Source organism: Rutilus rutilus (assembly GCF_951802725.1).
Source record: "Rutilus rutilus genome assembly, chromosome: 9".
NCBI lineage: Eukaryota > Metazoa > Chordata > Actinopteri > Cypriniformes > Leuciscidae > Rutilus > Rutilus rutilus.
The window spans coordinates 12,048,759-12,061,772 of record NC_140223.1 but is presented as its reverse complement, the minus strand read 5'-3'; the positions used below and the strand labels follow the sequence as shown (position 1 = coordinate 12,061,772).

The 13,014-nt window shown below is 37.9% G+C and overlaps 1 protein-coding gene across 1 annotated transcript in view; it reads left to right on the top strand.

The window, feature by feature from the left end:
* Nucleotides 1-518: 518 nt before the first annotated feature.
* ptgir (prostaglandin I2 receptor) overlaps nucleotides 519-13,014 on the top strand; it is a 28,690-nt gene continuing 16,194 nt past the window's right edge. The window contains exons 1-2 of the mRNA XM_084418745.1: nucleotides 519-831; nucleotides 2,108-3,034. Coding sequence (XP_084274871.1) covers nucleotides 2,210-3,034 — 825 coding nt within the window. The 5' untranslated portion in view covers nucleotides 519-831; nucleotides 2,108-2,209. The remainder of the gene's footprint in view (nucleotides 832-2,107; nucleotides 3,035-13,014) is intronic.

The following is a 13,014-nucleotide window of genomic DNA, read 5'->3' as shown; positions in this document are numbered from 1 at the left end:
AGATAGATAGATAGATAGATAGATAGATAGATAGATAGATAGATAGATAGATAGATTAGCATCTCATCTCATTTTAAAATATTATTTTAAATGATTTTGAAGGTATGGCTATATTATAAAAATGAACTATTTTATTTATTCTGCATATTTAACTCTTAATTATAATGAACATCTGTTTTCATGATCTTCAATTTTGTGCTGAAATAACTAAATTGTCAAATGTTTCAATTTATTTTTCCAAATAACATATTCGATGACGCGTCATCCTTATATAGCCGACATTTTAAAGTCAAACTTAAATATTTTACTATTTTTTTAGTACATGCACTTTATTACACATCTATGCGTTTGTTCTGAAAGTCAGTCAACAACGTTTGTGTCACCCAGACCACTCACGCTGAATAAGTGAGAAGCATTGAAAGCTATCTGATGCTCCTCCTATTTTTTCTCACGGCGACTTTTTCAACCGCAGGAGGGAAGTCGTATAAGAAGTCTTACTCTTACTAGTCCACCTTCACAACAACGAGCGTGAGGATTAAAGAAAGTCAACGCTTTTAGTACTGTTTTGTTTGGTTTCAGGCGTAATTAACTAGTCTGAAGTTAGTTTGCGCGTTAAATTCAGTGGTTGGCCAGAAGACTAACTAAACTAACAACAGTTTATGAATTAAAAGAGAACAAACGACTGAAGAAACGGAAGCTCGAAGATATATCATATCGACGTCGCTTTGAAATATTATGTTTGGAGAGTCAGAAATACATATATGTTGTTCAGTGAGTGATGTGGCTGGAAGGAATGGCCGCGCGCAGCAGTGATGGACACTCCGCGGACAGGTGCGTACTGACTGATGATTCAAATTGATGCTTTTTTTGCCATGACTACTTCGTTGTTGTGAAATTACTGGGGTGAGAAACAGTTGTCCAGCAAAGGAACATCTGTTATGAGCTGTGTTACTAACGCTTAATACATTAAAAGCATACAAATGCACTCATTTGAGTCTGGAAGTAGACATACGGTTGTGCATTGGGCTTCATAAGTCTGAAATCACATGTGAAAAAGGAGAGCAGTTTGAGTGAAAAGTTGCATTGAAAAATTGACATTGAAATTCAGAATCTGTTAGTATTTGGTTTGTCCCTCTTCAACTTGACATGTTTGCACAAAACCTGATGATCATGTTCTCCAGCATGATTGGAGAAAACAGCATCTCTTGCTTCAGTTGAAACAAATACCGTCTTTGAGAAGGTGTTTAATATCACAGATTTACCCTTTTTTTATTATTATTTTTTATAACATATAAATAGTACTTAATCCATTTAATTTGTTTACCTCCAGGTTTAAATAAAAAAATCTTTAAAATCCACTTTTTTTTCCATAGACATTAGCACCTCTCCATTCTTTACAACAAAAACATAATGTAGATAATCACTGCATACAATAGGCCTTCTAAAATTGTGCAGTTGTTACCTTAAGGATCTAGTTCTGCCTGAGATGTTTGTTAAAATAACTTAGATTTTTCTATTAGAATGTGCTGAGGTTTATTCAGTCATATGAAAATATATTTGAATATGCACATTTTTGTCTAATAACACTCTAAAATGTGAAACCACTCTGTGTAAATCCACTTACCACTAACAATTGATAGCAAACTGATAACTATGATTCATGGTAGTGTGATATAAACAAAAGCCTACTGCCTATTTGAAAACAACAAACCATTAGACATACAGTATCCTGCCACAATGTCCTGTTCCAACAGGAAGTTTTATGTGCTGAGGTTTATTCAGTCATATGAAAATATATTTGAATATGCAAATTTTTGTCTAATAACACGCACTCTAAAATGTGAAAACCACTCCGTGTATATCCACTTACCACAAACAATTGATAGCAAACAGATAATTATGATTAATGGTTGTGTGATATAAAAAAAAGCCTACTGGCTTTAAAAACAACAAACCATTAGACTTACGTTATCCTGCCACAATGTCCTGTTCCAACGGGAAGTTGAAAACTGCTCATCAGCCTATTTCATGGGGTAGTTAAGCAACTATGGGTGGGATCTAGCATGAGACGTATTGATTCTGAATAAATACTTTCTATTTTTAACAGATCCTCCAAGAGAAGGAACTGCAAGCCTTTCACGTTAGACAAAATTGCCTTTGCCCGATCCCTGTGTCTGGGCCCGGGGTTTAAGGACAGGTCCGTCTGAACATGCTTTCAAACAAGTCATGCGAGAACATCACCAGAATCGATGTGAACGGGAATCCGGTGATGAGCACCGTGATGTTCATCGCCGGGGTGGTTGGCAACCTCGTGGCTCTGGCTATCCTGGGTGTCCACCAGAAAGAGCGTCGAACCAAGTCCTCCGTTTTCTGCATTCTCGTGACAGGCCTGGCTCTGACAGACCTGCTAGGAACGTGTTTACTCAGTCCACCAGTTTTCATTTGCTATTCCCAGAGCAAATCTCTGGTGGGTCTGACTGGAGATCACCGGCTGTGCGGACTCTTCGCCTTCGCCATGACGTTCTTCGGCCTGGCCTCTATGCTCATCCTCTGTGCTATGGCAGTGGAGCGGTGCCTCGCCATCAGTCACCCGTATTTCTACTCCAAACATGTACGCCGCAGCTTCGCTAAGATCGTCCTCTTCCTCATCTATCTCTTTACCTTCGTATTCTGCTTGCTGCCTTTCTTTGGATACGGGCGGCACAAGCAGTATTGCCCAGGCACGTGGTGTTTCATCAAGATGGAGGCAGAAGGAGAGAGCGAGGATGAGGAGAGGAGAACACTGGCCTTCTCGCTGTCCTACGCCGTGCTCATGGCACTGCTCATCGCTATAGTGTTCTTGTGCAACGGTTCGGTCATCGTCAGCCTCTGCCGCATGCACCGGAGCCAGCTGACACGTCGGGGATCGGTGGTGTCGGCTGGGCGCAAGAGGAGGCTGAGCACCTGGTTTGGACAGGGAGAGGAGGAAATGGACCATTTACTGCTGCTGGCCTGCATGACCTTCATCTTCGTCATTTGCTCCTTGCCACTGACTGTGAGTAGCATACATTTTCTATTGTTTTATGTCACTCTGAAGTGTTCTAGTGCAATGTTTTCCAGCTTGTTTACTTAAGATGAGGATGTTGATGAGATTTTACAACAGTTAGTTCTGGTCCCGTGGTCAAGTGCTTTCCAAGAGCGCTGATCTTTTGTATAACTATCCGACAAGAGCTTGTGAGTGGTCAGCGGTTTAGGAAACCTCTCTGTCCTGTGAGGCTTTACCGCTCTCACATAGGCATGCCAGTAAAGTAGATGGTGGCATTGTGCCATAAAGCATGTCAAAAACTACAGAAGAACATTTTGGGCTTGCTTATTAATTTTTTCCTTATGTCAAACAACAATAGAATGGTGAAACAGAGCTTTTAAAAACTTTTAATCAGGGATATCAACTTCGCTCCTGGGGGTCCACTGGGAGCTCCATCCCTAATCAAACACACCTGAAATTTCTAACCAAAAGTCTTCAGGATTGCTTGAAAATTACAGGCAGGTGTGTTTGATTAGGGGTGGAACTAAATTCTCCAGGACGGTGGCCCTCCAGGACCAGGAATTTTTTTAATAGTTCAAAACCAATGCTCATGTGACTTGGTGGTTTTGAAACAAACTCCAAATCAATGATTAAAAACAAGATTTGTAAATGTCTCAAAGCTTCATGAAGCATGAGCGCCCTTCACTACAAAACAGAGGTGCATACTCATTTATGTTGACAGATTGCGAGGTAGAGTAAGCACTTGTTAACCCATTTGATGTAGAATAACCATCGCTGTCTGTAAAAATCCAACGCATACCCAATATCTATAAAAATGAACCTTGTTCATGATGAAACCATGTCCTAATACCCGTCCCATGTCCTAATACCGAAACCATGTCCTAAGACCTAATACCATGTCCCGTCCTTCGGATGGGACGTAAAACCGAAGTCCTGACTCTCTGTGGTCATTAAAAATCCCAGGATGTCCTTCGAAAAAGAGTAGGGGTGTAACCCCGGCATCCTGGCCAAATCTGCCCCTTGGCCTCTGTCCATCATGGCCTCCTAATCATCCTCATACACTGATTGGCTTCATCACTGTCTCCTCTCCACCAGTAAGCTGGTGTGTGGTGGGCGTTCTGGCGCAATATGGCTGCCGTCGCATCATCCAAGTGGATGCTGCACATTGGTGGTGGTTGAGGAGATTCCCCCCTTCCATATGTAAAGCGCTTTGAGGTCTCAGAAAAAGCGCTATATAAATGTAACGAATTAATACGTATCACATGCATTTTCTTTTGTTAACAATTGTTTTTTGTTAGCTTTTATTTTCAAAAAACACTTTCAGTGAGTCACTTTGCTGTTGGCTTCTAGTTGGCATTGCTATCCTGTCATTGTATTTAACTTGACCAGATGGGGGTCGCATTGGTAGTCAGTGTATTATGTTGCTGCTCATTTGCATAAAATTTTACATAAAATTTAGCTTTGCTCAACTTTGTTGCATCACCCACAGTCTATGTCATGTGTGGCATTGAAAATCAGACACTCATTAAAAACGATGTCTGGTGTCTTTGTTTCCCCTGATGGAAAAATCCAGAAAAAACAGCTGTAAACAGCATAACCCAGCCTGGACCAACATGCAATTCCTGCTGGTTTATGCTGGATTTTTCAGCAGGGGCTCTTTCCCAACTCTTGTCTTCCTTTTAAACAGATGCGATATACTGGAAATAGCCATGCTTGAACTGTAATTGCTCTTAAAACAAATGATTCTGCTTTAAAAGGGCATGGAGGTTGTCTTTACAATTTGGTGGCAAATTATTCACAGTTGTTTAGTCTAAGATCAGTTCAAAACAAAACCTTTTGCCTTTAAATTGCCTCCTGCTAACACATACTTATGGGTTTATTTACGTGATTGACTAAACATGAAGTCTGCATTTTACAAATCAGCCAGCCCTTGTGAAAAGCAGCACATATTTACCTTCTTCAACCCATTCAGTGGGCTGTAGGTGAGGTTTAGTTGTCGTTCTTTGAGTTCACTGGGCGTGTATGTGCTGTGGGAGAGCTGGGGCATGATGTATTACATAACAAAGGCCATTATTTTTGCATTGTAATCCCAAATGCCAGTTGATGTGTTATTTTACCACTTTGTCTGTGTTAGCTTTTAATTTAGAAGCACGTTACAAACTTGACAACCCAGGAAGACTGGATAGATGAGCCCTGTTTTTCCTCTACCAGTTTAAAATAGATTGGTTTCTAAGTAGATCAGTTCAGCTCTCGGAGATCAGGTCTTTTTTTCTGTTTTTGAACATACTAAAATCACTTTAAAAGATTCTACAAGTGTAGAAGTTGTGGATCTAAATCCTTTTAGGAATAATAGCCCGTTTTTAGTTTTTTAATTAGCGATACTAAGCCTAGTTACTACTTAAACAAATTACGGTATTGCTCAAACTTTGGTTAAAGTTTTGAAAAAGGTTTTGTTAGTAACAAAAGTTATAACTAAGGCTATCAATCAATGGAAGATTTTGGGTTAGAGTAGGTTATATGATTAAATGTGTTTTTATTGTGTTTTGATTAGTGCTGCACGATTAATCATATCAAGCCTACGCGATTATATGAAGCAAAATGCTGCGATTTTATATATTAAATAAACAAATTAGCTCTGTTAACGCAATTAACGCAGCATCTGTTAATTGTTGGCATCCTTTGGCTAGTGTAACATGATCCCGCTCTTATTCATGCAAATGCTTTTAAACCATTCATGCGCGATAAGACAAAAATGAACACGCTGCCTGTGAATGTCCTGACTGTGACACACAGAAAGGCGCGCTAAAATCGTGCGTGCCCGCGCACAAAACAGCATGCCAGAATACAGTTCTCTTTCGAGCTTGAACGAACAATAACACACACAATTATGCCAAAATGTCTTTTTGTCGAGTATCTTCATAACATAAGAGTAGTCTTATGATGAACGTGAAGAGTTGTGACTCGTGAGAGAATGAGGCGCGTGTGAGATCCGCGTCTCTGACAGCAGCAGCTGGTCTTAAAGGGACAGTAGTACACAGTAGCCACTAATTATATCTGTCGCTAAAGTTAATCAAAGAACAAAGGGAACAGAGAAAAACACTCACTGCTCTTGACTAAAGAACTTTTTTCTTTAGGCAGATTATCACTAATCTGTGTGTGCATTTAAGTTGACTCATGAAACCATTTGTTTATTATATCGCAATTGCAATATTGGCCTCAATTATCGCAATATGACATTTTCTCCAAATCGTGCAGCCCTAGTTTTGATAATTAATCACACTAATGCATCAAGCTCTCTCGATATTTCTCTCGTCTCTCGCTCGTGCTTTTTTTTTTCTCCCTTTTTTTTTACCATGACCTCTCAGCCGTTTTGTACACTTCACCATGCAGTCTCTGCAATATATTGACAGATGACACTAATGGTATTCCCTTTGTCTCATGAGATGCTCTGTTTGTCGCCTGGAAATAAACACCAGATACTTTAACCAAAGCAAATAGTTTACATAACCAAACGATTGTGATATTCTTTCCATACACACAGACTCAGAATCATGTGCATTTGCACCCACCCAAATGTCATATTTGACCTTTGTAATATTAAACGGTAAGGCACGTCTCCATTCAGAACAGGCACAGGGTACAGCTGGACTTTTAGAGAGGCTGTTTGTATGCAGAAGGAGGTAAAGGAGGAAGGAACTATGTCACAATATTGGAAAAGACCTGGTTCTTGTTTTGTTTTGTTTTCTGAAAAGACAAGGGCCTGTTTGTATATGATCATATTTCTAGGATTATTATATATCAGAATGTGTAAAACTGCATATGTAGGTGTTTCTCAGCTATATTTCAGGGGTTGATTGTATGTAAACAAAAATATTTCCACTTTTTTCACTCTTGATAAATTTTTAACATGCCTTTTATCATTTATTTTTTACTGTCTTTTACGCAAAGATTTAATCGTTTTTTTTTTTCTAGAAATGTGAAAATATTTCAAATATAGATTATTGCAAAATTCTAAAAGTATGGTAATGTAATAATTTCAAGGTAGACCGAACTTTTATGTTGCCGGGTTGTAATGAAGACCTTTGAGTTTGTGTGAGTTTTAATAAACAGTATTATTATAATGATAATTATTATTATTATTACACGGCAGACGTCAGATTTCAATAGCAGTCTTTTTGAGCTTTAATATTCACAGACACTAGTCCGTATCGATATCTGATTTGTTGTACAGCCCTACTTTTGATTTATTCATCCAAAAATTGGCAAATTCTGTGACGTTCCGCTTTATACAGCAAGTTCCATTTGTGACTGGATTCCGTGATTCCATCCGAGTTTTCTGCATCGCGGAAATCAAATGGCTGTACATGGTATTTGCAGTATTTAAAAAAAGTTATGTATTTTAAAAGTTAGTTTTGTGAGTTATTGTGTTATAAATTTGTTACCATTAGTGTAAGAAGGGTACTATGCAGTTAACAGAGGTCCGCTCTCAATAGACTCTACAAAGCGCTCTTCATGGTCATTGAATATAGATACAGCAGCTGTTTCAGCTATGCACCTATATGGCTGTATTTGAAAAATACATATCGATCGTGAAATTGAAACCGGTTTACCGTCCAGCGCTACTATGCAGCAGGCCAAACTCATTGTACAGCATCTCAAATATCAGCTCAGTCATTCTAAAATACCTGAGCCATAGTATGTCATCAAAAATGATTTGGTATAATGACCTCCTAGAAGTGTCTCACATAATTATGTTCCGCAAGATAACATGACAGCGTTTGTAAATGCATTTCATCTGCGCACTTTGAGACGCAAGTAATTTATCATGTAGGAAAAAAAGAGCCACAGTGGCTTTCCCGGTTGCAGCAACTTCCAATTTTTATTACTGATACTTTTTGCCAGTTTCCCAGGAAATTGCATCCAGTGAGGCACTTACAATGGAAGGGAATATGGTCATTATGAGTGCGTCACAGTAACCCAGAAGAGGGATCAGTGGAAGTGAATTTTTGTGGTGATCAACATTATGCCTCAAGTGCTGTCGATTGAGCTGGCATTGAACCAGGAATTTTCCTTGAAGGTCAACATGACATCAAAATGAATTTGATTTACTTTCTTAAAGGGATAGTTCCACCAAAAATATAAATTCTGTCATCATTTACTCACCCTCAAGTTGTTCCAAACCTGTGTGAGTTTCTTTCTTCTGCTGAACACAAAAGAAGATATTTTGAAGATTGTCAGTAACCACACAGACTCAGGACCCATTGACTTCCATAGTATAAAAAAATAGGGCTAATACATGAGGCAGTAACATGTTTGGTATACTGACATTCTTCAAATTATCTTCTTTTGTGTTCAGCAGAAAAAATTCATACAGGTTTGGATACAACTTGAGGGTGAGTACATTTTCATTTTTGGGTGAATGATCCCTTTTAATACTTGTTTCTAGTATTGCTGGTTCATGTTATTTCAAAGAAGAAAAAAACATTTGATACCCTGAATTGCCTTATTTTTCTGGCTTTGCTTTTAAGATATCAAACATGTAAGTTTTATTGACAAGCCAACTTGTGTCATACCCAAAAACAGTCCTAACCATATATGGTTTGCAGACACACAAAGACAGATTAAGCACATGGCCTTATATTTAATACAATCAAAGTAGATTATTTTCTCATAAAAGGAAGGGAAATTAAAATAACACTATGTAATAAAATGTACACTTATTTCTGCCAGGCCTGGGGGGTTTAAAACTTATTGGATAAAGGTCAAACAGAGAACTCAAGCAAACACAGTCCGTCTGTTTAACTGTGTGACATTTCTACACACAATAAGACTGAGACACGCAATAAGACTGATGACTGTCTGCAATAGATGTAAACAATAAAGGTTTGGGGAAAAAAAACATGTGTTATCCTAAACCTTATAAACAGGTGACAGATTACAGTTACACTGAATTAATAGTGTTGAAATATGGCCAGCAAATGCAATTCAAGGTTAATGTCTTATTGAGCAAACAATTACGTCTGACAGCAGTCGTACAATAAATTAAATTCAGATGACAGAGTGATCAAAGACAGCGTGTCATTTCCTCCTCTGTGTGGTGCGCTAGAGATCCAGTGCCACGACTAGGTTATTGTTAAAGCTCTTATATTACAGGCACACTGGCTGTTTCTTCTAGGATCTTTTGGCCCTGTGCACTTTTAAACTCTCTGAAAACACACTCTTCACACCCTCAGTAGTTTAATTTATCCACTAACAATGTCCGTCCGTGTATACATGAGTTTATATACATTTTTGGAAACGGGTGTGGAAAGTTTAAACATTAAAACTTACTTTTACATTTATTTTATTTTATTTATTTATTTATTTTGGAAAATGGTTCTATTTGCTAAGGCTAATATCATTAGCCTGGTAATACCAAACTCTGCTACTTCGCTTTGCTTCGTAGACAGAGTCTGGCATGGCATAATTGAGAAGCGTTTTCTTTCTCGCGGGGAGGCGCTTGTCTGAAGTTTAAAATCATTGGTTACCCGTAAGCCAATCACATAACGTTTGGTTATGGCGTGTGTTATGCGCATGCTCAGCCGCATCTAACTTCCACTGTAAACACATGTATGGTGCGAAAACAAAACCATCGAGCGAATACCGGAGTGAACATGGCTGTGCGCGACTTTTGCAGATTATGTGAAGTAAATCTACGCATCCACGGTACAATCAGTGTCTACGTCACGGCTCTCAGCCCGCCCTCTGTTCGTTGATTGGCCGGCTGTTTTCAGGCCGGAGGAAAACGGAAAGCTATTACGCTGTCTCAGACTGAGTACAGAAGCGAAATGAAATTGAGCGGTAGTAAGAAGTCTGACATAGTCAGGCTATAATATCATAGCTAGACTCACATATTCTTCAAAATTACATCTTGATTAATACAAATATTCTGTTCACGAGTCCCTTGATTTTTCTTTTGTCTCATACTTTGTCAAGCTCTTTATTTAAACTATTGTCTCCTGAAAACTACTAACTAGTAAAAACATTTGGCTGGAAATTATGCCATAATTGAGGGACAGTCATAATTTATGAAAAACAATGCTAAAATGGTTTATGATTATTAAATTATTAATTCCATTCAATTCAAAATTTAATTAAATTAAAACACTTTTTTTCACTAAGTAAATGCTCAAATTGTTTCTGATTATTAAAGTAATAATTAAATTAAAATGAAATTTGATTACATTTTAAACTAGCCTAAATTGATTTAACTGATTTGATTAAATGTTTTTTAAATGAATTTGTATTTGTCCTACAATGTTTTTTTTTTAATACTCCCTGTACTCCTGACAGTAAGATAAGCCATAATAAAGGTCCAGTGATAAAAAACGTGATATACTGTGAAACCACCAGAATCTAGAAAAAAACCATGATAACAATTTTTGGTCAAACGTCCGAGCACTACTGGTTAGTCTAGTTATCTTCTGTTGTTAGTCTACATCCTCTATTGAGTCATGTGAGTTGTTTTGTTGCACATCGAGGAATTTATCCAGCAAACGTGTCTCCATCGTGCCCCAATTGAGCACTTTCTTTTCATGCACATTTTGGCATTTCCATCCAGAGTTTTTTTATGAGATTCCCCAAAATTTGCATAAAAACATGTGGATGGAAACAGCTACTGTAGCCCTGTCCAAGTGGAAATCATTTTTTTGTGATTAGTCAACATTATGCCTCAAATGCTGTCGATTGAGTTGAACTTGTATTGAACCAGGAATACGTCTTTAAGGTCACCATGACATCAAAATGTCATGTTGACCTTAACAAAATATTACTTGTGTATTCCCAATATTTTTAAAGGGTTAAGGTGTTGTTGCCAAAAACCCTATGGTGACGAGAACATATACCCCTGAGTTTTAACTGAATATTAAGTAAGTTATTAAAATGATATGCTTCACAATTCTGCTTCTACATCCTCCAAAAATTGGCCCTATGCACTTCCATTGTAACCTAGAAGTTTTGCTTAAAGAAAAAAGGAAATGAGGGATGAGCCAAAATATATACTATGTGTGTGTATATATATATATATATATATATAGTGATTGAATTAATCACTGGATGTCCCACTTTTACTAATAACTGAACTTACCATCTTTGAAGTCTCTTTGTCTCTTGATTATCTGAGCTAAAGGAAAGCAATGGCCATCATGAAAGCTCTGATCAATACTGAGATCAATAGTGAGGTTAGTTTATTCATTACCGAGTCTCCAGAGATGCTGGCCTGGAGTCAGTGAAGAACACGATGATACCCGAGACTTGCTGCAGTGACCTTTTTTAAACTAATTGAGAAATCGAAATCAAATAATATCAGCATGCTCAAGCACACCAAAGAGGGTCATATGAAACCCACGTTATCAAAGATATTCAACCAGGTCTGAGATGGAACCACTGAACGCAGGCTCAGCGATATACAGTATTATACAAACCGAAACGAAATTGATCGAAACCTTTGTGGGAAAAGTGACCCAAAGAAAATGATCACATCTCCTTTGGGAAAAGGTCTAGATTTAATAGCCAAACCAACTTGGATTACTTTGTAAGCAGCCCCCTTCAACATAAAGTGTTATTTAGGAGTGCCCATTTTCCACAGGAAGCTAACTGATGGAGAGATTTTGGTTTTCATTGCATGTACATAAGCCAAAATATGCAGATAGCCATTGAGAAATTAATCATGCTGCATGGCTGAATTGGTTTGGGCTTTCCTGTTTATCTCTTCAGGCCTTCAAACCAGCCATTTTCTTAATAATCGATCATTAAAATGCCACAGGTATTAGTTTCCATGAGCTCATCTGGCTCCTTCTGGTCTTTTTCACTAGCGATAGTCTTGCATAATTAAGAAACAAGATGATATTCAGATCATTCAATATAAAAAGTTAGGTGTACGTGGAACTTTATCCCATGTTTCCTATTAGAAATATACTGCACATATCCGAGAGGAAACTGTCAAATATCCTAACATTGCAACCATAATTATTCATTCCCCATTGCATGCTGGGAAGAGGGGAAGTGGGACTGAAAGACACAAAACTATTTTTCAATGTTGGCTTGTTTGAACTCAAACAAAAGCAGCTCACCTGCTGTGTTCCTGAACTTTGTGAGTGGTTGGAACATGATGTAAGTACATCAAACAAAAAATATTTTTTTTGTGCATTTATTTGATGAAAAGTCTCCTCACAGTACGACAGATGTCAGTTCCAAATTTTTTTACATGGAACATCAACACAATCTCATGCCGAAGGACATATTGTCTGTATACAGATGTTTCCTGTCCTACCAAGCTGAAAGAATCACAAAGTGACCATTATTGTATTGTATTCTGATTGAATGGGATTTTTCAAATAGTGGCTTGTGGTGTTGTGGCTTTTGTTAATGAATCTCAAAGGATTCATAAAATCTTTGCCAAACCCAGAGCCAACCAAACAAATGACCAACTCCAGGTCACTTGAGTCTGTGTACATTATATTTTGATTAGGTGCATTGTGTTTGTTGGGCTAAACTTCTTCAAAACTCCAGAGACTTGCGAGTCTGAAGTGAGCAATGTAAACAAATTACATTTTCTGTCAAAAAAATTACTATTACTGTCAGAGTATTATAAGACTGTCTGATTAATATCTGCCAACACTTAATTTTGATGCTCCCCAACAGACATTCTCCTGACTATAAGTAACTATGAAACTACAACTAGCAGTCATTAGAGTATTAGTAGACTGTCTGCTTAAAGGGGTGGTTGATTATGATTTCACTTTTCTAACTTTAGTTAGTGTGTAATGTTGCTGTTTGAGCATAAACAACATCTGCAAAGTTACAACGCTCAAAGTTCAAAGCAAAGGGAGATATTTGCTTTTAAAGAAATTGCTTTTTAAGGACTACAACAAACGGCTGGTTGGGACTACACGACATTCCTCCCGGGTTAGTGACATCACTAATCCTAAAATTTACATAAACCCCGCCCC